This window comes from Myiozetetes cayanensis, unplaced genomic scaffold, assembly GCF_022539395.1.
Source record: "Myiozetetes cayanensis isolate MyiCay16 unplaced genomic scaffold, myiCay2020 scf22, whole genome shotgun sequence".
In the NCBI taxonomy this organism is placed as follows: Eukaryota; Metazoa; Chordata; class Aves; order Passeriformes; family Tyrannidae; genus Myiozetetes; species Myiozetetes cayanensis.
In genome coordinates this window covers 5,366,893-5,393,533 of record NW_026087434.1, presented here as the reverse complement: position 1 = coordinate 5,393,533, position 26,641 = coordinate 5,366,893, and the positions used below count along the sequence as shown (strand labels likewise).

At 39.5% G+C, this 26,641-nt stretch overlaps 1 protein-coding gene across 2 annotated transcripts in view; it reads right to left on the bottom strand.

Moving 5' to 3' along the window:
* The window catches only part of CA10 (carbonic anhydrase 10), a 178,311-nt gene that overhangs the window by 28,540 nt on the left and 123,130 nt on the right, over nucleotides 1-26,641 (bottom strand). For both annotated transcript variants that reach the window (XM_050318968.1, XM_050318969.1), the window contains one exon: nucleotides 8,541-8,726. In XM_050318968.1, coding sequence (XP_050174925.1) covers nucleotides 8,541-8,726 — 186 coding nt within the window. The remainder of the gene's footprint in view (nucleotides 1-8,540; nucleotides 8,727-26,641) is intronic.

Genomic DNA, 26,641 nt, shown 5'->3' with positions numbered 1-26,641 from the left:
AACTGAAGGTCAGAGAGCTGATGGTGAGGGTTCACAGCTGCCACTGCGTGTTAGAGAGCAGAGATTATTGTGAGGGAGGAGGGAGAGCTGTGATCTGGAGTTGTGACCTAAAAAGATGTGGTTCCCCCCTACCATTCAGGTCCCAAGTCAAAGGGAGCAGCACATCCACGTGGGATGGGAAAGACCTGCCTGATTTGGCCACGAGTACGAGCCAGGAGCTCCTGTCTCCCACAAGAGGACTTTGCCAACACATTCAGACTGTTCCAAGTCAGGGTCGCGTTCATTGTCTGAAGCTCTTCCATTTTTAGTGAGTAACATAAAAATTGCTGAAGAAGAGAGTTCCCAAATGGACACTCCCACTCTCTGAGTACAGGGGCCATTCTTAATCTCAGAACTAATCAGTTTTGCTCCACTTGGTCATTTAATGAGTTGTTGCAACAGAGACATGTGGTGTGTGAGTGCTCGGCACCAAATGGGCCTGAGGAACTTCACTGTCTCTTCAGTGTTTGGCCTCACCTGCCATTAACTCTGGACTCCTGTTTAGGATCTGATCACCAGCATTCATCTTCCAGCACATGAGCACTGCCACTTAGGACAGACTGGGATAACAAACAGGGTATTAGGTGTTTTTGCAGTCTGATGTCCATGGTTAGCAAATAAACACCAGTTTTACCCCAAAGTCCATTGCCTCCATGAGAGTTTTGTCCAAGATAACATCTGCAGTAATTGTTCCCTGCTTATCATTTCGGTAAATTGTATAAATGATAAAAATTCACACGTTTACTTTTTATTTTCTTTTCCTGTTGTCCACAGTAGCTGCAAGAGCTTTTGTACAGATTGTTTGTCTTGATTCCTCCTTTCTTTGGAATGTTACTTGAAATATATTTGGGGAAACAGTCAAAACTTACAGAAAGTATACTGGAAAAATGATTACCAAGGAACATAAAACATAAAAGCCATTTCAAAATGAGTGTAGGTTTTTTTGCCTACAGAGGTAAATTACTCTTTAATTAAAGAGGAATCGTCCTGTAGCAAGTGAAGTCACCCCAAGCAAATGATAATAATTTGGAATGAGGTAAAGCAAATAGTTCATAAGTGACACTGGAGGTTTAGAGTGCTGAATGTTTTCATGTCCCAGTGGTTTAAAAGAGCAAATCCTACAGCTGCTACTCTAAGCAGAAAAACTCCACCTTATTGCTTTATGATGCTGGATTTTAAAATTGAGGCACCAAAGGGATTTAGATTATAGTCGGTGACAGACTGTGCTCTCAGTACATTGACACTCTCTTCCACTCCTCCCTCCCTCCAAAAAAAGAGAACAGTTGGTAACCAAAAAGTAAACATGTGCAAAAAATATATTTATTACTAAAGGGATCTGTTTCACTCAGTATCTAAGAAATTCAGCATCTATTATTCCCCACAGCAGATATTTTGCTGTGTCACGTGTACATTAATATAAGCTGACGTCATGACAGAGCCTGCAATTTGTTTGGACAGTCCTGGTAGTGGATGGAGAGCTCAGAAGATTCAGAGAAGTAGCTTCCAACAAAGGAAAGTTTTCTGGCAGGGAACAGCCCTGTATGTGTAGACACTGAAAAACAACCCCAAACCACCCCTCTAAAAGTCTGCCAGTACAGTTTCCTAAATTTCAGTACATAGCAAACAGTATCTATGGAATTTCATTTATTTGATGTGACAGTGAATCGTGAATTTTCACCTCCCATGACCACACAAATACCTCAGTAATCTGACAAAAGGAAAAAACGCAAGCCTGAAGCAAAGATCAAAATCCTATTTGGGTACCTGAAATTTAGTCTCAGATTTTATAAGGGGGTAAACACTTGTTCTAAAGCATCGTTCGATCTCCAGACGGTATTTAATGGTTGTTTGGGATTATAAAATTAAACAACTGTTCCTTTCAATTATATGTTATTGTCAGTCTTTCTGCTAAAGACATAAATACATCATTTCTCCCCCTGTATCTTTGTCTTAGTTTGTATCTTTGAAGAGCCACAGCTGCATCAGGTCCAATCCTGATACCTGTTGGGGCAATAACTGAATTTCTGAGCCTTACACACCAAGAGAAAAATCCCATTACAAATTGCCTCAAACAAAACCATTAAACTTTTCCTGGTTTACCTGAGCTATCATAAAATGCACACTTAGGCCTATGGTATGAACTGTAAATTTTTCCCCTTGCACAAAAAAAAATAAAAAGTAAAAAGCCTTATTTGTATTTCCACTGCTAATCAAGTTTTAGAAAGGTGAAAAAGTAACAGGACTGGTATTTATGATAGGAGCAGCTGATTATACATGAAATAAAAGTCTTTATTGCTGATATAAAGTTTGGACATCATATAACTTGATTTGTGTAATTAAGGGTTTTTCCTAAGGGAAGGATAAAACAGGCTATTTCTAGAATCTAATTTTCCTTTAAAAGTAGCAGTGTGAGTACAACATCACTAAATGTAAGACCCTGACTGCAGGAGTGCCCTGGTGCTGCCTGGCAATGCAGCCACTCATATAAAAATGAGTTGTACTTGCCATGTATTTTTTCTATTTATATATTTATGATCAGTGATTTATAGTTGCTACACCTTGGGTTGATTTTATAACTTCTCCTGGCTCTTGAGTTCTGGGATTTTTTTATTTAACAAGCATATATTACCCATGACTTGAAGATGACTGCCTAGGCCAAAAAATTACAGGAAGGAACATAAGTTAAAAGTCAACTATTCCACTTCAACAGAGTTAAAGAAGAAACTGCTTTTGAAGGTCACTGAGGATTAAGATGTATTTTCAGCACGTAGCCAGTGCAGGAAGTTTACTGCCTTTTGATGTAAAATACACCACAAAATTTTCTGTTCCATATTCCTGGAAAGTCATCTTTCTTGTGCTCTCCAATACAGTGGTTCAAAAGGAGAGGCTTCCTGGGTAAGAAACACCAACTGCATTTTAATTGTTGCCGATTTTGTGCTTACAACATATCTGGATGTCAGCACATTGCTCTGAACTGCTGTCTTAACACTCCTATAGCTGCCATGAAGCCATGGATGTTTAGATGGTTCAGTTACTGCCTGGCTTTGCACCCATTTCCAGCTTTTGGTTTCAAGGATTTCATCATTTCATCTCCTCATAATTCTCTCCATAATCCACTCAAGTATATACATCATACTGAAAATCTCCCACAAAAAGAAAAAAAAGAAAAAAGCCTACAAACTCCAATGGAACATGAAATTAAGTAAATGGAATTGTGTGCAGCAATTAGTTTACATTTTTATCTGCACACCTGTTTCTTATCCATCAACGAAGTTGTGGTTAAATGCATACAGTTCACATACTTTGAATTCCTTAGGAACAAAATAATATGAGAAATCTGAGAAATAAAACCTGGCAAATATTGCCAGGAGAGGCAGAGGCCAGATCAAACCACAACACTTGGACCAGTTTTTCCCTGGAGATGACGCTTACAAATCCAAAGGGCTCTGCTGTCCAGAGGGAGGGGTTGGTCATTTGATCCCCAGGTAGTTTGGGAGGGGAGACAGACCAGGCAGGCTGCTACTAAAATAGATCTCTCTTTAAGAGCCTCATTTCCTTTAAAAGTCAGCAGAGGATGACAAGGAATTTCCATTGGGTGATTCAGAGCTCTTGAATTACCAGACCACAGTCAGGTGTGAATATTCTTCAATCTGTGCTAATACACTGTTCAATCCTATTTTCTGTTCTTCTGACAAGCAATAAAGTCCTATTTCACCTAAAACATAAAATTGAATTTGTTTTAGAAAAACACAGTAATCCTGTATGGGACATTCACTTAAGAGTTGGACTCAATGAACCTTGTGGGTCCCTTCTAGCTCAGAAGATTCTGTGATGTGTCTTTTGGACTTTAAACTTGCTTTCTATGGATATTTTAAAAAATGTCAGCTGAAGCCACCGACATTATTTAGGGAGGACAGAGGTGAATTCTTACAACTGCAGCACATATTCATCTCCCACTAGTTTTGAATTACTCCTGTGAGCAGTCTCCTTATACTTAAGTGATGACAATACCACCACCTCTTCCTGATTTATATTCTGTTTCTATATCAATTTAATTTGTTATCCTATTGACTTTCTCCTTTGAAGCTGAACATTAATCTGAAGGTTATAGATATTTTACCAAGCCCCCCCATTCCATTAGACATGTGTTCCCTCATCTGGTACTTTCCTCAGAGGCTTATTTTTCAACATTAACAAATGTTGGAGTGCAGTAAACTTATCTTCTGGCTGAAACACTTAAAAAGGACCTGCACCATTTCCAAAAAAGGCTCCAAAAGAAGAGGAAGGACTATGTACTAGCACAGTCCAAGGATAAGCCATCAGGTTTTTGGGGAGGCTGTTTGGAATTGCACAGGCAAGCCAGAGGTGTACAGAAGGTCTCAGTGGCAGAGCTACTCTTTGTGATTTAACAGTTCAGAGCACTCTAATTCTGCAGCAGGATGGATTAAATTATTCCAGCTGGCTGGATGGTTCTCATAGGCTGTCTGTGTGACAGTCCTGCTTCCAAATATATCACAAGTTGGATTTGAGACACTGATCTCTCTCATAAGTAATCCTCTACTATCACTAGAAGTTCTCCACTCACATAGAACACACCTGCAGTTAAAGAATTTGCAGTAGCTGGAGAAGACTGATGTTTCAGAATGTTCAGCTTCTTCCTTTGATTCCCATTTTCTTGTATTTCTTGTTGTTTTCTCAGTGGCTTTTTTAGCTGTGTGTACAGCTTGCAATATGTATCTATTTATTTAGACCCTCTTCTCACTTTCATTTTACTTCTCCTATAGTAGATGAAGTCATTGTGTGTTTATAATCTGTCCATGGCTTTTTGGAAGGGTGGGAAGAGAAGAAATCTATCTTTTTTTCCATGTGTAGTGGACTGTGGTCTCTTGTTTAAAAGTCTCCAGCCACTGAATTTGTGAAAAGGGCATAACCTCAAATAATTAAACTCCTTGACTTTCTGCCTTTGCACTGATAAGGCTGCTCCAAGGCAGAGCCATAAAGCGATTGGAGGTCTCCTGCAGCATATTTTTCATTTTTATGCTTAGAAGAAGGAAAAAATGGTTTGGATTTTTATGACTTTGCCACATGGTAAAGTTAAAGGGTCCCATTTTCACCATGAACCTTTTTTGAGGTTGCCTTTATATTTTAACAAGGCAGACAGTGCCCGAACAACAGCATTCTGCTCAATTCTGCTGTTTGTACTGCTGCTGTCTGAGGGGAAAGTGGTCTTTCTCATTAAATGTTTTAAAGCCTTTACACTCAAACTGTTTAAGAATTAGTTCAGTTATTCTGTCTATATTAAAGTGATAACTGGGGGCTAAGAGGTAACCAGATTATTGTGGAGATCTCTCTTGACAGCCTTTAACACCTAGCTGTATGTTAAAACCTGGAAATTACAAGCCTCTTGGTATCATTCAGACTACAACACATTTTGAAGAAATTTGTTATTTCTGGGCTGTTTTTCATGCCATGGTCACACTCCAATGCTCTCCAGCTTCCTCTGAGTGCCTGCCCACTTGCAGAACATCTTCACTAGGCAGTAAAGGTCCCCAAAACAAACCACTTCCTTAGCATGTCTGGTAGGTGGGATTTCCACGTGTAGAGAACATTGCAGCTGATTCAAGATATATCAGGGCTGTTTAAAAGCTTCTGCTTTGTCTGCACTTGGATTTAATTTAGGTCTGTGTGAGCCAACCTAAGTTTGCCAGTGCTGTGAGGGAGAGGTGCTGCCCTCTCCCCTGACCCCTCCCCAGGCTCCCCTTCTCTCTCTGCAATGTGCTGACTTTAATATTAAAGTCTTGGAGACCTCAGTGAAAATGAGGGGAGAGATGTGGATGGGAGTGGAGGAAGGAGTAGTAGGAATAATCTGATTGTGATCTACTGGAATGGATCACACTCCTTGGGTAACTTCATCCTCAGGAATTGTTTCCATGGTAAAACAAGAGGTTTCGGTAAAACCCACAGTGAGTTTGACCAACACAACTGAGATCAGTGCCATTGGAATTCAGTGTGCAATCAGCAGTCACACACTGCAACCCTGCCATGATTTTTCTGTGGTTGCTAAAGCCTAAGCCAGCTAACACTCATTGCTATTCTTACCTGCACCAGCTAAATTAAACTAATGAGCCCATGCAGTTATTTTTCTTTATCCCATCTCCTCTGACAGCATTATCCAGTGCAGAAGTGAATAGTAATTAGCAGCAACAGTCTTGAAAGCACACATTACAATATAGAGCACACACTCTATCAGGAAGTCAGCTGGCTTGTTTACAGCTTTCTCACTCCAGTTGCTGGGAGCTGTAGACATTTCACCTTCCAGTGCTGAGAGCTTAGCAAAGATCACTCATTTACACAGACAGCACTTGTATGGGTGGATGTACAAAGAACACCATTAGTTGCTGTCCTTCCCTGAAAATTTACAGCCATTCTGTTCAGCATGATTGATTTGCACCTGTGCTTGTACTCTGGGAACAGTATGTGTTCTGTAAATAAGACTTAGCTGTGTAGATGTAGATTCAAATTAGTAAGTAATGCCGGACCTTACTGAAACTTACCTGCCCTGCTGCCCAAAACAGCTTTTTGAAACTTTGAAAAGCACATCCTCAAAGGACAGAATCATCTCAGCATCTGAAAAGAAGGTGTCTTGTCTAAACTCCTCAGCCTGTTGTTTGTCTGTTCCCTGTTGTTAAGGGAGATGCATCTCCACAGAGTGATTTGCCCTGTCCTAAGAGGTGCATCTCTGGCTATCAGGACTGATCATCCTTTGAAGATGCTAATCTCCTCCTATTCACTGCAGGAGGAATTCACATAACTACATGCACATACTGTAGATCCAGCTGTGCCTGCCTGCCTGACTGACTGACAGCTCCATTTTCTGCTTTTATTAAGAAAAACTTGAGGTCTCTGTTAGCAAATACCTAATATTAATAGTATTTCAGAACTCCTACTTTCAAAACCAGAAGAGCCTACTTGAGTGTTAATATTGAATATTGCCAAACAAGGCTCTATATTTTTTCATTGTTATAGTCTTAGGACTGATGAATTTATAACTTAGAAACTCTTCTAAAACCATCTGAAATGATACTGATACATCATATCAAGTACAATGGTATCTTTCAACCAGATTTTTGCTTTCTTGTTCAGTCAATTTTCTGTTGTTTGAATATTGCTCTTGTGTAAGAACACAAAGCAAAGACTTTATTTACTACAACATACTTAACTTTCAACTCTTAAAGGAGCAATACTTTATATATTCACTTATCATGGAATTTAATGAAGGCAACCAGAATTCAGTTGTGTCAGACATGAGTAATTTCATGCAAAAGCTGCCACTGGCTGTATTATACATTTATGTAGCTTATAAAACAAAACCAATGATTTCCATCAATTATAACACCATCATTTGGCAACTCTGCAATTAATTTCTTACTCTAAAATAACTGCTGTTGCTCAGTGCCAAAGAAAATGCCACACATTAACTGACTCATCACCAGAGCCTGTGATGGATTGTACACATGTCAAGTTGATTACTCATTTCCAAGAAAATGAGTGCTTTATGATAAAAAAAATATTCTTTTTGGTATTCTGAAAGAATGGTAACAGGGATACACATTTTACATTTAAAAATGATCCCCACACTAACATAAAGTTATTCTGAAGCATTATTTTGAGTAGTGGAGTGGAGTTGCAGGCTGGGGAGTTCACAGCCACGGCCCAAGCTGAAGAAGGATGGGGTACTGCAAACCTCGTGCATCTCTTCTACGTAAAAATGTTCCTATATAAGGAAAATGGAAAGATTCTGCCCTGTTTGTCCCAGAAAGTCTGCAAACTCTAATTTACATCTTGAAAAAGTACTCCACACAAGACACTAAAATATTTATTCAGCAGGAGTAGTGGGCCATTCTGCAAGAGGTAACAGGATCATGGAGTTATGGTCTTTCCTGGGCCACTTACAGACATGTATTTAAAATACAACACGAGTTCCAATTCTGCCAGGGATTACTTGTGCAGTCAACTTTATTTCTTGAGCAGAGTTCTGTGGAACCATCTCTGAAATTAAGTATCTCCTTATTTTTGCATGAATCAAAGGCAGGATGATACTCAGTGCAAAGTGTTACACATCAGTGTGTAGCAAAACCAGCACTTCTATACGAATTTGAGGCACTTTCAGTATTTCTTTGTGGTTAATCTCGTATTTGTGTTTACAAGAGACATAAAGGAGCCACGAGAAGAGGCTTGATTACTTTGTAAGTAGCACAGATGAGAGTACAGGGTGTCTCTGCATACAATAAACACAGCACTTTCATTTTTAGATACAAATCACACAATCTGCAGTGCAGGGGCGATGAAAAAAAACAACAACAACCGATTCCCCGATTTGCAGAATGGATACAGGGAAAACCAATTTTTTTTTTTGGGGGGACAAATTAATTTGCAAATACCTTCAGGCAGAAATGGAAAGTGAGTAATTCACACTGGTACCTCCCAGAAGGGTGACCTACCTCCCCAGAGAACGCCTGCCCGTTGAGGAGGTGCTCTGACCCCTGGCTGTCCTCGCTCCCGAAGTGTAACCGGATTTCCTCCAGGCGGTGACTGTAGGTCATCGGCCCTCCAGAGATGTTGACCAAATGCTCTTTGTCTAACCGTAGAGACACGTGTCTCCCTGTGTTATACATTGTCCCACTGACCTAAAATGGGGTAGGGAAAAAAAAAAAAAAAAGGCATTTTTAAAGGAATAATCTGCAAATCTTAGGAACTGGTTGTAGGTACTTGAGGATTTTGCTCTTCTCACACCTTCGTTCAAATGTAGCGACGCGTCTTGTTGGGAGATGAAATAACCGACCCGAGGTAACACTCCAGCTTCTCCTTTGAATCTTATATTGGATATTCAAATATTTTGCTAAATCCATATGTACACATTTTAGCCAGGGGCACGTTGTTAGCATGGTGAGGAGGATTGCTACACTTTTAAATAAGGAAGCTTTTAGAGCACTTTTTATGCGAGGTCTGAATAGCGGCTTCATTACGAAATTTCTCCACTGAAAATGGGAACATTTCAGCTGACATAAATTATTTAAGTACACTTGAACAAATCTGAAATTTACCTCTTTTTTTCCCTTCTTTTAATATTTATAACTAAGTTACCCAAAAGTAAAGGTGCTGCAAAGAAGCAGAGACATAATTATTCATTAGTAGGGAACTCTGCTCCTCCTGGAGCTGCAGGTAAAAATTTTCACTGTCTTGCTCTGCAAGTCTCTTTGTTTTGTTATGAATATTTTATAGGTACAATTGCCTGATCTTTTAACCACAGCAGTACGGAATGAATTCCAATTTGATCATATATGTCTAGGTCTTACTACACCTCCAAAAACTCTACTGCTCCCTGAGAGTCATCTTTATTTTTAAAAAGACTGAATGTTGTGCTTCATTTGCAAACTGATTTACAGCCTCTGTAATGAAAAAGAAAATTATGGTGGGAATTTTTCATATGGAATATAATTCTATGATGATTTCCACTGCCATAGGAAAAGTTTATAGATCAAGAAGTTGCTTAATTTATGCCATTAGAAAGTAAAATATGCCAGTTTAAGTTAAAGCAGAACTATGATTTATTTTAAAATATTCTGCATGGATACAAATGTACACTTGAATAAGATCTATTTAATTTAAGAAGTGGAAGCATAGGAATAATATGCTTTGCTGCACTTCAATTTAAAATTAAAGACATGACTATTATGTATTATATCCCTTACTACATCAGTACTAGAGTAATTAACATTGCTGCAGTGTCATTTTATCTGTAATACTAATTACTGAGTTTAAATGACCTGTTTTCTTGCACAGTACGTTGTAAAAAGTTACACTGAACAGACTGTGCACTAGAATGAAATGGATGAGATTAAACAGCTTTTGACTGTTGTGGTTCTTTACACTTTGATACAGATGTTCTATTTTTTTTTTTTTTTGGGTATTTTTCCAATTCAAAATAAGCAGTAATAAATTTCCTACGAAAAGTAATAAAGACAAATATTCCTACTCATTGCAAAAACCCACAATGATTTTATTTATAAATGCTCCTTAGTTTTTCTGCTTGACTTGGCATGCATCATAATTAAATACCAAGTTTAACTTAATAGGTGGAAGAAGGTCAGCTTATTGAATTCTGTTTCAGCACACTGCATATGAATGACACAAAATTGCTAATCATAAGTAACAAATGTAGTTTAAAAACAAATAGGGGGAAATGGTTAGAGCCTCTTACATTTGGAAGCTCATGCTTCACTGAACCCTCAGTTAAATTTAGCAGCTATGCAAAATATGCAGAATCCATTTCCTTACTTAAATTGGTACAAATCTCAAATGAGGTTGCCATTATTTTCTCTCTCGAGGTAAAAGTGACCCAAATAACCCCTAATATGAATCAAATAACTCTCCACAGAGCAGAGAAGTGAAACGATAAGAGGCAAATTCATGAACAGGAGCAACATTTGTCTTTCTCATTTCCCCCCTCATAAAAATGCAACGCTTGTAATGAGATGATATTGACTGTTTCAAAACAGAATTTCCCCGCACAGCTGCAGATGGAGAATACCAGGAATGCAGTGAAGCATCTGACACTCCTCATTTCTGGCCCGTGGGGAGGGAGAACACTGGAAGTGAGACTGTGAAATTCTCCTGCACGGGCATGCAGAATTGGACACCAGGCAGGGCAAAACCCAAGATCTTCAATACAAAAAATAAAAGGTCTTGTCCTTTTTGTGGCTTCTTAGGTGTGAGTGAAGCACTGTTTTTTTTGTTGTGAGGGTGTGCCCAAGGGAAGAGTAGCTGCATAAACCACCTGAGATCCAGCACCAAACTGCACCTTCAGGACATGCCCATTTCTTGGGGGTGTCAACATGTACCACCATCACCAGCAACTTTCAATGGGCACTTCTTCCACGGGCACTTGATGCCTACAGGAAGTAGTGTCTTATATTTTCCATCTACTTAGATTCCATCTGAATGAAAAGACTGAAATATTTAGGAACTTTTTTATTTTCTGGAGACTTTGACTTGCCCAGGCTCCACAGCTGATGGCCCACCATAACACCATCTGAATTTCTTTATTGTAGTGCAGGATATCTGTCTGGTTTATATACAAACCCAATGTCTTATCACCTTTAAAGGTGAACATTTCAAGTGTAACAATTTACAGTTAGGACACAGAATCACACAAGTGTGTTCACCCTCAGCATCCACAAATGCATTTTACCCAGTAAATACTACATTTCCTCTTCCCTATGCACAGTTTTAACTGCTACTGCAGGAAAATGAGGTTCTGATCTTGTTCCCTATGTGAACCTACTGATAAGAGAAGGATTCTCCACATTTGTGGTACTGAGCCTTTAGAGTGATGGTGCACTCTCATTTTGCACTCTCAACTGAGCTGGTTTTGAGGAAAGCAAAGCTGCAAGTGTAGAATGTCACAGTTGCAGAGGTTACTGAGATATTTTCTGCATGTTGTACATTCCCCTAAAAAATAAACAGTATGAAGGCCTTATGGGAAAGATGTTGCCTCTGCCTGGAACAGTCAATAGTATCTGCTACCCCAGAAAGCACAGCATTTATTTTTTATATATGGAGACTGGATAAAATGTTACAGGGTAGTTTAAAAGGCTCACATAAAAAATCTCTTTAGATCTATATAACTATTTCTTTAATGTGTCAGACTAATCTCAGGTGCTCAGTCCTTCAGTGTGATGGGCTTTGTGCCACTTCTTGCTCTGCTGTGAAGTAACTGTTTTATTCTGTTTAAGTTTGACTTGAAAATTATATAAAGATGGAAATCCAGCAAACAAATCTTGGGGGGAAAAAGAGCATTAAATCTTGACCTCCTGTTTTTAAAAATGATCAATATTCACATTTATTCTTATAACTAGAAATGAGACTGCAGTAAAGAAAACACATTAAATCATCCATTAAGCTGGTCTGAAGTCCAAAATCATCAAAGTTAGTGATCAGATCACATTCTCAGTTGACCCCATTTTTCCTCATAGATTAGAAAAATTTTCAAACAGGTAATTTTACCCGTGGCAAAATCCTTGAGTAGAAGAGAGCACAGCACGTTCTCGGGCTACACCCTTAATTATGGAACAGTTCAACTTTGGTAGACTTTAATTAATTTATTAACATATTCCTGATGTAGTTATTTTCTATTTAATCTCGTTGCTTCTAATTCTTGCTTCGCAGAGCTTTGTGCACACAATTCCCCAGTAGCATTATTCTCTCCCTTTATCTTGATGCAAGGCATCCACACGGGCAAATGCTGCTGATATATTCTAGACTACATTTCCCAGGGAGATCTGAATACTCCTGTGGTATAACTTGCTGCTTCTGTGCCCACAAAAAAGTCCCAGTTCTGCCCTTTGAAAGGGGGAACACAAGTAAAGTCAATGCATACATAAGAAATATGAACTCTTGAAACTTTACAGACCTTTATGACCATTAGGGAAAAAAATACAATAAAATCAACTCAACAAAAAATCCCAAACCAAACTAAAAAAAAAAAAAAAAAGCCCCAAAAAAACAATCCCAAAATTTTTTTCCCAATGATGTTCTTTAGCCCTGCATTTGTGGAAGCATTTTTATTTTGTCCCAGTTAACTGTATATCCCATTCCCTTCATCTTGTTTTTCCACAAATAGTCCTGAACTATTTTTCAGAGCTTCCTTTGTGTCCTACATCTTTAGATTACACTCTGTTTTAAAAAAACCTTCAAAACCCCAAGCAGTAGAAAAAGAAGCATGCTTCAGGGTGAAGTCATGCTAGGAATGTAAGCAGGGAATGCAAGAGGAAAAGGGAAGGAATGGGGATGGATGCTTTGCCTTTCCATCCCAAGCCACGCCTGCAAGTTCACTGTCACCTTTCTTCAAGGCTCTTTGCTTCCTGGGGCCTTTACAAATAGTGAAATAATATATTTGGGATTTTTTCAAGTAAGAGTGGTCTAAAGATTAGTTCCAAGAATGTTTTTAAACTTGTGTCAGTGCCTGCCAGTGGAGCAGCACTGAATGTAAGAGAGCAAGAAAATCAATTGTGTGTGGCTGCCTGCTCTGGTGTCCTTGGATCTTATCTGCAATGTTAGATGTTCCTTTCTTTAGGAGGAAAATAGATACAGTCCAGTGAAGGCCCAGTGCTCTGGAGGGAAGCAAATCACCATGAGTTGAAGGAGTCATTGTGCACCAGTTCCATGTCCTGCAATCACCAATTTTTGATCATCTGCCAACTGCCTTCCACTGTTTCCTCCCGGAGTCCAGCAGAAAAAATGCAAAAACAAATGTGCAATTGTTTATTGTCTCACTGGGGTCAGTTAACAGTTAACATCAGTGCCAATTTGGTTTATTTTCTTCCTGATACTTAGGTAGGATCTTCCAATGGAGAATTTCACCCTCTAGCTCAGGCCACCTGAACCTGGGTTTCTCCATGTGGTAATGAACTGAATCATGTTTTTCTGAGTCCCTCAAGCAAGTCCCTTTCATTTACCTCTTTGGGTTTTTTGATGGTTGTTCACAGTATCTCAACCAGACCATTTTCTGTGATATAAAGTACTGTCCTCCTTGATTTAAATTGACTGGGCCTGGAGTAAGTACCTTCACCTCCCTTGTGCAAAGCTGAGACTGCCCCAGGGTTTGAAAACAGAGTTTACATGGACTTCAAGGCAGGGCTTGTGATTTGAAATCTGACTTTAGGGTCAGTGACAAAGCCCTGCACCAACCTGGAACTTCAAAGGTAACCTGCTAGGGCAGGATGCTTAACTCTCTGCACCAGAACATTCCCTTACTTCACAGAAGTGGCTACACAAGAACATTCATTTTCTTAGCATCATGCTCATGGCATGAGTTGGTTTTAGGAGTAGTTTTATGGTGCTGTCTTGAACCTTCCAGCTGCTCTTAGAAGGGACCCAGGCTGGAAGATAAAATTACTTTACAGAGTTAGTCTTCTAAGTTATTTAACAGTTGTTAAAAGGGTATTCTTGTTTTTTGAGGTCTTTTCTTAAAGAGATGATTGACATCTTCAGATAGGATACAATTGTTCTATCAGTTTTCCAAACTGTTCAGAGCTCTATCTTTGTCCTGAGATATTCTCTGTGCTTGTACATACAGAGACACATGCACATGAGAATTTTTAAATTGTATTTAAATAATTATTTTCTACAGAGCATCCAGTTTTATTTAGGTGCTTTTAATGAATACTTGTACATTTGAAAGGTTATTTCACCTAATAACTTTTCCCTGCCTTGATGTTTAATCACTGTATACAACAGTACAGAAAGACATAGCGGAAATGCCTTATTTTTGAAGGTAATTTTAAGGGAAATTCCAGCTGTTTCCTGCACGCTTTCCTTGCTGCCAGCAGAGAGCAGCGTCCACCCATCCCACACAGCCTTTACCTACATCCCTCGGGACTGCCACAGCCTGAAAGAAAATGAAAACTAATCTGTTTTGGGTGACACGACTGTAATCCACAGGTTTAACCTCAGGAGTGGTGGATTCAGCTGTGGGACAGAAGTGTGGGATCTGTTCCAGGGGTCAGGCAGGTGTTTGGTCTCCAGCCCAGGGTTTGGGGGATGCAGCCTCTGCAGGTTGCTTGGCCATCAGATCAGCAAAACATCCAGAATGCCTTTTCTGGCAACAACTCAATGGACCTTATGTTGTGTTTATGAAAAAAAAACAACCTGTGGAAGGGAGGGAAATAAAGATAAGGAAATACCACTTACTGAGAGGGAGCTGCAATCTAATTGCTGGGCTTTGAAGAACAACAGGCATCATCATCAATATTTGATTAAAAAAGGCCCGTGTGAAAAATGTAAAATGTTAAGAGAGAAGTGTAAAGATTAACATAATCTTTTCATCTTCTGAGTTGAAAAGTTTTAAAAAGGAAATGATGCTAATGAGTCCAATTAACCCATTTACCTGCCTAATGTAACGTGTCACATATCAGCATATGGCATGACACACTTTTTTTTTTCCTGCTTTTAAAGCACCGATTTCAGTAAGAACTTTTCCCATTCACTCCTCTGCAGTTTTGCCTGTTTACTTCCCTTAAGTGACTGATCTGTGAAAAATGTGGAGTGAACCTCATAAATTAAATATTCAGGCTTACTGGCTAATGAGCACAATATGTCAAATTTCAGTGATCAAAATAATGTGCTTCAATAATGTATACTCCATTCTGTAACAAAATATAATTTTAATAGAGGACCCGCAGGGTCGTGGTTATTCTGAGATAATTAAATTCCATAGGATGTGAAGGAATGAAGCTTCTCCAAGGACACTGGTAACACCCCACAGAGCCTATGTGCCACATGCTGCCTTTTAGGGATAATAAAGGGCTTCATTGTATTTCCACTACTCCATTAATGCAATGATTTTTGCTTGTTAGTAACTATGAAGCCTAAAGCAGATGCAGCCAAATTTATGGTGTCTGGCATTAATAATTGCTCTGCATGTTGACTCCAGCTCTACAGTTAAATCATGCTCTCCTTAATCTGAAATATTGCAACTATGTTTATATCATACGCAGTAGGGGAATTTCGTCCCATAGCTTTCACTAGAATTTTGTTAAAAATTAAAATTAAAATCAAATTATTGAAACAGACAAGTAGAAAAACTGCCTTCAGAGACTGGAAAAGGGATCTACTTCCACCACTGGATGAAGGCTGGGGGACCAGTGAGGCTTTTAAGTGGGGATGTATCTTGATGCCAAGAGCTTCCTGATGGAAGGATCCATAACCTGCTGTTTGGGGTGAAAAAGAAGACATACTGAAGCATGTTTTGCTGTAGGCAAGCAGACTGCATCCCAGTGATCACCTTTTCTGTGTAGTATCTTGATACCTACAACCAGAGTATTTGTAGGCCAACTGGGGTGTGGAAGGGGGAATGTGTGAAAGAAAGTTACGTTGCAATGGGACCTTAGGAGACTTCACCTCTGACCTGACAGGTAAAGCCACAACAGCCACAGGTGCCTTCAGCCAGGTGCAACAGGGACAGGATGATGGTAAATTCCAAATCCTTTGTGATCACACATAGAATGGGGCACACACTCCACACTGTTGGGTGTTTCAACAGCAAACATGTGAGTGCTTCGACAGCAGACACAGGATGTGTCTCCACTGTGGTAAATGCTGGAGTGACTTTGGTTTATGAGCAGAAAACTCACTTTTGTTGTGAAGTGTCATGCTCCAGTGAGTAAAAAGGATGTTTTGGGGTGTTCTAAGCCAGACTTGCACATAGTTCTGACCACAGAACTATTCACAGTCTTGCATGTCCACAGCCACCTTTGTACCACTGACAAGTCTCATCCTGTGCTGTGACACAGCATTATATGAAAGAGGGAAATATTACATTTGCATGCTCCTTTTAGTTTATTAACCTTAGTTTATAATTAGGCTAAGTCAATAAGTAACTGAGGGAATAACTGGGGCTTGGAGATCTCATTACCCTAATTTGGTCTTGCAATCTATAAAGAGATTTTTGGTTTGAAGAATCTGCATTAAAAAATCGTGTTAAGGATAATTTTTTGTCTCTGCTGAAGGGATGTCAAAAGAGCTGCCTTTTCAAAATCTCAAGGCTTACATAAATATTCAAAAGCTTGTAAATGGTAGAGAAGCCAACAAACTTGTGAGAAATCCAGATCAATGAAAAATTGCTCCTTCCATTTTTTATATGGGTTCAAAATGTAAAACTGAATATGTTAAAATCCAGAGGGCCTAAATGAGTTCCTTTTTAGTGAGTTATAGTGAGATGCACTGACCTTTGCAGCTGCCTGGATTTCAGAGCTCTTCTTTCAGAGAGCACTTTGGTTGAGAAAGCCAGAGGTTTTCCACTGGAATCCAGATCAGATGGAAATTTATAGGACATATATTGAAATTAGCGTGTGTTTCACTTTCCTTATGTTTTCCATATAGCAAGACAGACTTTAGACATTAGGTGCTTAATGACTCATTTGATCAACTGCATATTAATAAATGCAGTCAGACTTTCTAAGATCTTTATTTTGCTGGTACATTTTCTTCAGTACTTTCATTCCTAACACAACTTTTAAAAGAACCTTCCCTGCTGAACAGATGAGGTACAGCTAGTTGATTGACTTAAATTCTTTTTTAAACTGTTGGTGCATCTACTTTGCTGTTTGTGTGTAGCATTAGCAAAGAGGCTGTGCTAAATTAGGCTGGGAAGTATCTTTCAGGCTAAGTGGTATTGACACTGGGGTGTTGTGTAGGTTAGAAATGCACTCACCACTTCATTTACCTGCATCTATATATCTTGATATGTATATATTACTATATAGACAGATACAAAAATAAAATATTCTCCTCTTTAACTACCTTCTGTCAACAGCAAGAAGGAGAGAAATGCCTGTCCTCACACACAGGCCTAGGTTAGTCAGTTGGCAACACCTTCTTGCTGTTGTGCATCCCTGTGTGAGTGGCTGAGAAGCTCAGAGCTTCCTGCACAGGGTAAAGGATGTGCCCTCGAGGCTCATCTGTCTCACCCCACAGTCAAAACATACCATCATTAAGGTTAATGACTCAATTTTACAAGAGCTACAAAAGTCCATTTGTTCTTTTGCCGCCAGGATGTTCTAAATTTCTGCGCCTATTAAGTTTTTATAAAGTAATGAAGAGACTGCTGCTGTTTTTTGGGATCCTCTGCCCACTCCAGCCATGACATTCCATGTACCAATCCCTGCTCAAGGGAAATTGCAGTGTCTGAGCCGTGGTGTAGCAAGAGAAACACGGTAATGCTTTGCTGAAATTATAAGTCAGTGGAAATGAAAAGGGGACTCTACAAGCTCAGCTTTTTAGCCATGAAAAGGACAAAAGTTCTATCAGCTTTTTTAGCAAGTTTTTGAGAGCAGTATTCACAATACCAAGCTGCTTCTCAAATCACTGCCACGGCAAAAATGCATAGTTACTGCAAAATAATTTCCCAAGCCCTGTATCTCTGGAGGTAAACTAGTATTTAGATAACTTGAAATTTGACCTCAATAAAATTCATTATGTGTCAAGGAAAATCCTTTGTGGCATGCAAAAATCATGAGCTATTCTGCCTAGTAGCATATTTCAATGGGCTTTTTTTTTGAGCAGAAAAGAGCTGTTTTGTCCTGGCCTGCTTTTTCTACTTCTTTAAATAAGGTGAATAAATCAGCCTTTCCAGCTCCAAATATTACTGTTCCAGTTTGACACGGGACTGTTTTACTTTTCCCATTTCATCTGCCTCAGAAGCATTTGTGTACATTTTATGTTGAGAAAACAATGGAACTGCAGTAGAAAAAAAGAAAAACAAACAAACAAGGCCTATCCTGAACCTGTCTTTGCCTTTCCTGACGCTTCACTCTCCATTCCACAACTCCTCATTTTTTTTCCTGACAATGCACTTTAAAGAAAACCCCTTACAAAGCCACACTCTTTTTGCAACAGAGCTCCCTAAGGAATTAGCATTTCTGTCTTAACCAGATTCTTCTCTATGTTCCAATATGCTCCTAATTTGTTTGTTTGTTTTTGGTTTTGTTTTCTGTTTAGTTGGTTGGGTCTTTCCCCATTCCCTGCCATGTTTACAGATTGCACAGCAATGGGGGCAGAGCTGGTTCTTTGTTCCACGTTCTGATCACCTGTACAGCTCCATGTGCTGCAGTTGTGTAAATGAGTGTTTTTATAAGTAATCAAAAACAAGGCTCTGAATACCCAGAAGCACTTTAGTCCTCTTACACCATTCCCCCTCATGTCTTATTCCATGCAGAGTGAAAGACACTTTTTTGCTACCTCAAATCAGAAAGAAATGGTGAGAAACTATTCTGAAAATGGCTTTCAGAAAAGAAGTTTTTCTACTGTGCCAGTTTGCCATCAGCTCCCCTCTGTTCTCTTGGTTGCTGTGCTTAACAAAGTACGGATTTATCTGCCTTTGTAGAAGAATCCTAAGGAAAAGAGGAAAGGGTTATGGGATAAAGGTATCTAGGAATCAGCATATGAAAATGCTTTTCCAAAAGGGATACAATTTAGACTGGAAGGAATCTTAGCTTTCCAGACACAAGTTCATTTTTAAGAAGTGTTTTATCATGCTTATTCTAACAGTTTCAGGAATGTTTAATCTGTTGAAACCATAATGTTCACAGGTTCATCTTTATAATCTTCCCAGGAAGAATCTTTTAAAATAGTAGTCCATATTCAGTAATGGATCAGCATTCCTCTTTATCAGCAACTGCTTTTCCTCCTGTTTTCTGCACCTTTTTCCTTCTCTGTAGAATGCAAACTGGAGGCTGGATGCTCTCAAATGCCTGTGAAGAGGTATCTTCCCCAGCTCTGGATGTCTGCACATGTGTGTTCACATTCCTATTTGTGATTAATTATAGCTGACAAGTTGAAAGGTACTGAATGTATTATTGGCAGTATAAAGACAGCCTTACTCTCTTGGTCCTTGATGAAGATGAGTTTTAGAGTTTATTCTCACACTCGGATTTGCTGTTCTCACCACCAGAACACGAAAATACTTCAAATGTGCTCATGTTCTTACTAACCAGGCAGGGCTTAGGCAGAAGCTGAACTGGAGCTTTCAGAAATGAACTCCTGCAGATCAGAAGAAATATTTCTTACAAGAGTTTAACAACAATTTCAGCACGCCTGGTCTTTTTAACCATTTTAAATGCACAGACTCTGCTGCCCCTGAGCCACTGAAACCTGTGAGCAGTACCTGTTTTTAATATGTAATTGGTGACTGACACAGTCTAAAGTAAAGATAGGAAATGCTCCCAGGCCTTCACTTACAGAAAAATATCCATTCCCTGATATAACTGAAAGATTTGTAAGTCTAATGGGGCTTATGCCTTATTATTTTCATACCAACTACTTCTAAAGCCTAGATGATGCCTAATAAACAAGCCCTTTAATCATCTTTAAAATGACAAACCTGTTGATAAATTGAATTTTCTCCAAGAAGATATTGCTATATTGATTTTAGCACTCCATTTTTAATAAACAGAGACTGTTCAGAACTGCTTGCTATGACAGTCTTGAAAGTAGGGCATCAACTGACTTGGCAAATGACTGAATTTATAAGGGAAGTTTTTGCTAGAGCTCTAATCCATTATCCCTCTATTGTTGACATTCATTTGCAATAAAGACATGGGGGCCAAAGTTGCTGCATTTAAAAACCAGACAGGCATGGACACCTACAGGTTTCTGTGGTTGATTTCCTCCTTTCAGAGGTGATTTCAGTCAGCAAAGCGAATTGTGCAAACAGCCTCAGTGACACCCTCCATCCCCAGGAATGGGCTGAGCTGTTCACCAGGAGCTTTGCTCAGCATGAGCAGTGAAAGTGCAGAAGTTTTCAAGGGTAATGTGAGATATCAAGGGTGGAGAAAGGCGGTGCTTTCTTCTGGGAGTCAGAGATGAGTCAGCACAGTGAGGGGATGCTCTTTTTCTTAATTGCAAAGAGTTTCCAATAACTGATTTCTTCATGCACAGAAGAATAATTCCAGAACTTTCCCCATTTAACAGGCAGACACATTTCTTCCCTCTGCTTTAGGTCTTCCTGCTGGAGGGATTTGGTACACACAATACTTCAAGATCACACTAAGGCCCATCACACTGCTCAGAGAGGAAAGGTGGTGGGAACCCAGTGGTGAGGCCAACATGGAACACTTAAAAACTTCCCTCTAACTGAAAAAATATCTTTCATCACTGTTGGAATTTATTTTACTTTTCTCTGAAAACGTGAAACCTTTGCCCATGTCAAGGAATATCTTCCAACACCGTCCGCTCAGCCTGCCTCCTGAAAAACCCCCACACACCTGAGTGACTGCTCAGATTTCCCTTTGGGTAGCTGGGCAGAAGGTTCATCTGATGATAATGCAAGCAAACAAAATTGACACAACAGAAATTCTTGCACACATCTGACTATAATATGTAGGGGCAAATATTTTAAAACATTCCAGTTTGAAACAGAAATATGTTTTTGATATTCTAAGTTCCACCTCAAGAGTGAACATAGCTCATGTATTAAAAGTGTGGGTTTGTATATATATGGATCCATTCCAAGACTAAAAGCATATATATGCATATAATTATCCAAATACATAGGTGCCTATTTGTATGTCGTTTCAGGGATATGTATTCAGGGTATAATTCCAGCTCTTTCACAAAACCACTTTTTTTTTTTTTTTTGTTTTCCCTACCAGCTTATGCTTTCATAGCACAAAAAAAGGACTTGCAACATAAATTTATAGAGGATAAAGCATAACAGAACCACTGAGGGATTACTGAACCAAACGTGATATATACAAGCTGACAATTGACGACATAGTAATAGGTATTGAGTAAAAACCTGAATAGAAATGTTATGGCCAAATCACCTTTAAGGGATTTCAGGCTGGTTTAAACACTGTTGTTTGTCGTCTTTTTCATTTATATATTGGAAAAAAAAAAAGTTAATACTCCTAAATCCCTACCTTTCATTCCTTGTACACAAAAGCAAAACAAAATCAAACCAAGAGCCTCTAAGATAAAATTTCTATACTTGAGGCCAAAGAGGGTTCTTCAAACTCTGGGCCCTGATGCCACCATACTGAAGTCAGGCACAAAGAGACATGTCAGCAAATTAATTGCCCTTAGATGTAGGGCCAGGAACTGCCTCCAGTAATTGTCAGCACTGGAGGCCAGTGCAGGGACCTGCAGCCACATGGAGACTGATAAACCAGAAGTGATCCACACGTGCTCAAAGTCTGAGGAATACTGATCTAGACCAACTTTTGCCACATCTAGGCACCTTCAGCAGACATGACCTCATTCTCTGAAGTGCTAAGTACACAGAATTCTATAAGTCATAACATTCCAGGCTTCTAATAGTCATCAGAAACTCCTAAATATATCCCTTAGGCTATTAGGAAAACGGGAGTCCTAATGTTTTTATCTGTAATTGTGCAAAGTGATTTCTTTTTTCCTTCATCTTTCAGTGATTTGGTTAGTTTGATCTCTCTTTTTTTCACTGTCCCACACATATGGGCAGTCAGCACAGTGATAACTGTGAGTCTGCTTTTCCTGTGGTCCCTGTTCCTGTGCACATCAGCAGGAAGTTAAACACATGTGGGAGGACTCTGGGGGTCTCCTGCTCTTCTGGGCAAACCTGGTTCTGTTCTGTGTTTCTATTCTTGGTGATATTGGCAGAAGAACTGAATGCTTTCTGCAATCTTCTGCCTGAAATGTGCCTCAACCAGGATATGTATGTTCTACTCAACAGAAAGTGCTCAGGAAACATTGAGCCTTTCACTTCCACAGCACAATTCCGCATCCAAGGTAGCAAACACATTTTTTTTCCCGATCAGGGCGGTGGGACAGATTACAAATTCTTATCTAAATGTGGATCTGGTGGTGCTGCAAGAGCACATGAGACAGGAGCAATTTAAAGCACATTGTCAGCACTGACCTACCTTCGTTCCTGAGTTTGAAGGGATGAACATACCGTTCCCTACTGCAGTTACAGCCTGATACTCTCCTGTTGGAAGTGTCAGAAGCAAGATCAGGTGATAGTTGTCCAGATAGTTGTTAAATTTGACAAACTCCTTATTAAAAAAAACCTCTCTATCTCTATGGAAAATTCCTATTTAACCATAGGGAAATCTAGAAGCTTCTCTAGAAAGCCAAACTATGGTCCTTCTATAGGATCCTGAAACTATTTTGCTACAGAACTTTATAAAGAAAGAATTCTCTCACATATGTTTCAAATGTCCCAAATCAGGAGGCTTCAGATTCTGCCACAGGATAAATGTGGAGGAGGATGATTGCTGGTTACATTTCTTGCACTTCTATTTGTTATGGTAGTAGAAGAGGCCTATCCACTTATCTTCTGTATTCACAAAATGATTTAGAAGACAATATACCTTAACTAGTGGTGAAACACCCCCATCTTTGGTTTATAACTGGATAACCAACATGTACTCAAAATATCTGCAGTGTTTTTGTTCTTGTTCCTGAAATGTGGACCCCTACCCTGGCCACGAGGTATTCATTTCTAAGCCCTCCTGCCCCCCATCCTGGCACTGCTATATGTAAGTCCAATTCTGGAACAAATGCACAAATAAAAGGGCCCCAGCTATGGCAAAGGGATTGAACAAACCCTTGTGAAGCACGGAACAAAGCATGGATTAAAAGCCTGGATGACTGGACCAACTTCACATATTTTTAATGAATATTTTAGTGGAATATATCAGCCCAGAGAGAATAATCCCGGGTATTCCACCATGAGGCTGCAGTAATAGCTAACCTACTAACATGCTGCTTCCAGCAAATCAGAGACCTAGGACTTAATCTACATCATCTAGAAAGCATGTGTGCAGAAAATGTGTAATGCCAGATCTTACTATGAAAAAGAAGATTAAGGCTGAAAAAGGATTAGAAATTAATTAAGGAGCTTCTTCATGTTTCCTGATATCCTTCTGATCTGTGACCAGCCTATCTTCAGGGTCTCTGCTCCTGATGCAGTTGTTAGTGATAGTTCAAATCACAAATGCTACAAAGGATTATCAGTAGGCTTTAGGAAGAGCTGTAGCTTGGCGGTTTGGGGTTTATTTTCCAGTTCCACACTTTCAGATCTATCTCAGGGAGCAGTGGGAGAGATGTGGACTGGAGGATCAACTTTCCAGGCTCACACCACCATGAGTAAGTGGTTCTTTGGTGGTGGGCACACGTGGGATGTTGCTCCACTGTAGGGTTGGAAGAGGGAGTTGATAAAGAACCTTCCAGAGGTAACAGCAGAGCTCTGACACAGCCCCAGTCAGGGGAGGAGAAATACCCAGAGCCAAGAACTGGCTCAAACCAACAAAACAGCAGAGAGGTCCAAGCTCCCCTCTGATCCATCTCCTCTGTCTTCCAGAGTTAAGCAAAATGAATCCTGGGCTCAGTTTTGTGAAGGTGGTGGCTGTGGACTGGTTTGGCAGCCTGTGGTACAGACAGAGTGTGCAGCAACAACTTAGACACTGCAATGAGAAAAGTTACATCCTAGGAATTTTAATTCCAATCTTGCAGTCGGCTCACTGAAAGTTTTAAACCGCATGTACTCCACTTACAGGTTAAGAGTATGCAGCAGGGAAGAATTAATTCTGATTGATATTAATTAATTCTACTAATATTAATCATTTTTTTAATTACAGTATTTACTATGCAGACAGTTTCTCATTTATGACACAGGGTGTTTCCATTTTCTGGAACTTGATTACACTGTAAGATTCAACCTTCACCCCAGTGAGGCAGAATGATTATTATTTTGTTTGGAATTCACAGCTTAACTTCCACACAAATGGAATTAATATGACTGGATGAGATATTCTATAAACAGGGCCCTTAAGCTTGTTTCAGTGGAAATCAAATGTATTTTATCACCTCTGTGAATGTACAGCTATAAGCAGGTTCTGAAGTAGAGAGGGTATCATATGCACTGACAGCATTTATGAAAGCAAGTGGTGATAACAGAGCAGTAAACAATTTTTAGAGAAAGATTAGACAGTTTGGTTTCAAATGAAAACTCTGGAAATGAGGGGGGCGAAGCTGACTTGTCAAGCAGAAAGGGTTTTACTGATTGTGTGTATTCTAGCACAAATAAACACCACCCCTTGAAGCCCCTCCTTCCCCCCCCGGCTCATGACACTGGAAGCCCTGAATAGGAAACAGTTGCTTCTAAAAATGTTAATGGTATCTGAAAATTACTGTTATTACGATGAGATGCAACATGATTCAACGTGAATTGAGACAAAATCAAAGCGTTGATTTCTTCGTACAAAATGGTAACACATGAGCAATTCCACGGAGCTGTCATGCTCAGCTCTGTGGAATTACTGCATTCCCTTTCCCAGGACAAATTCACAGGTGGAGGCTCTCCTCTGTTACAAACATCTCAGGGGTTGCTTAAATTTCCATTTTCGGCTGCAGGTTACCACATTTCCATATTGCTACGGGCTGGTGGAGCAGAGCTGAAAATGTCTCCTATTTTAACTTGTGTGTTGCAGTGTTTGGGGGATAAAGGAGGACATTTCTTTGCAACCACACTGACTCATCCATCAGATCCCAGAGGCCTCTGTTCCCTCTTTTCTTTGCTTGGCTCCTTGTCACCAATGTGTGCAGACTTTTGGGCTGGGTTTTCACGAGGTGTTGGTACCAGACCTGCTCTGCTCCCACTTAAACAGCAGCATCTCAGGGAAATAAAAATTAAATCAACAGTGAGCACGTCCCTGCTGCCTGTTCTGAGCCAGAGAACCTGGAACTGCTGCTGGTGGAGACAGCCCTGGAGCCACAAACAATATGATCCCCCTGGCAGGTAATTGGCCCTGGAGAGCTAATACTAGAAAGTTGTTTAAAAACTGTCTTTGCTGAAACCTGTGCAGCTGAGGATTCATACTGTCTCTGACATGCAAGAGCTCTTTCTTCAGACTACTGTCAAATTATGTTATTTTTGCCAAGAGCCCCAATATCTGAGGTATTTGCAATCCATGTAATGTGCTGGATTGCTAACTAGGGAATTTTCTCTTTATTGTTCTAAAGCAAAATCCTATTTACAGCAAAACCTGTCACTTCACAGAATCCACATACTTCTAAAAAGAAGAACTTTTGCTTACTGCACAAAATATATGGGAAAGGAAAATTTCAGGGAATATTTAACAATACTTGCAAAACACAGGAAGGGATTAAAATCTGGTATTTGTGCCACATTCGGATTCCTATGAACTTTTTTATTATGGGAAATATATTTAGCAGCTGTTCCTCTCTGTCTTCTGACATTAAATTAGTGATTATTGTGTGGTATGTGTGTGCAAATATTTATTTATCATTAGCTTTATGTTTTTCTTTCATTTTTTTTTACCACTACAGCTATTCATCTCCTCTAAGTCTTCTAACAATTATGTAAAGATGCCATTTGGGAACCCTAAATTGTGCATTTTCTCCATATGTGGCACATCCAACCTCCTGTTCTCACATATACATATAGATGACTGCATCAAAGTATGTTATATTTCATGCAGTAAACCAGTTTCTAAGAATTACCATATAAACATCAGGTGAAATGTAACACAGCTTCAACAGGCCTCATTAAAATGTATTTATCAAATAACTTCTTTTAGCTGGAATGGACTCAAGGAAGCTTCTTGCCATTTGTTTATATGGAGCCCGGTGTTCTTTTTACCCACGTCAGTGAGGAAGTGAGCGATTCTCTTCTCATGCTGGATTTACTCTAGTATAAATTCACTGGCTTCAGAGGAGCTAGTTCTGATTTACACTGTTGTGAGAGGAGAATCAGACCTAGAGTTTATAGCTGAGGATTTGCACAAGATAAAGCATTCAGGATGCACAGGGAAGGGGGGCCTTGTGAGGGTAAGTGGTCATTCTTTATTTACAGATCACTTGGTTTCCTGCTTTGAATGCTCACTCAGTGACCATTTATAGCAGAGCACACATAAGTCAGGCTTATGAGACATTAAATCAGATTTAGGGTAAAAAAAAATGGTGTGTGTATTTACTTGTACAAGTTGAGTGGCTACTCACCCCTTGTTAGCAAAGGCACACCTGAGATACGAATTTAGGCAAA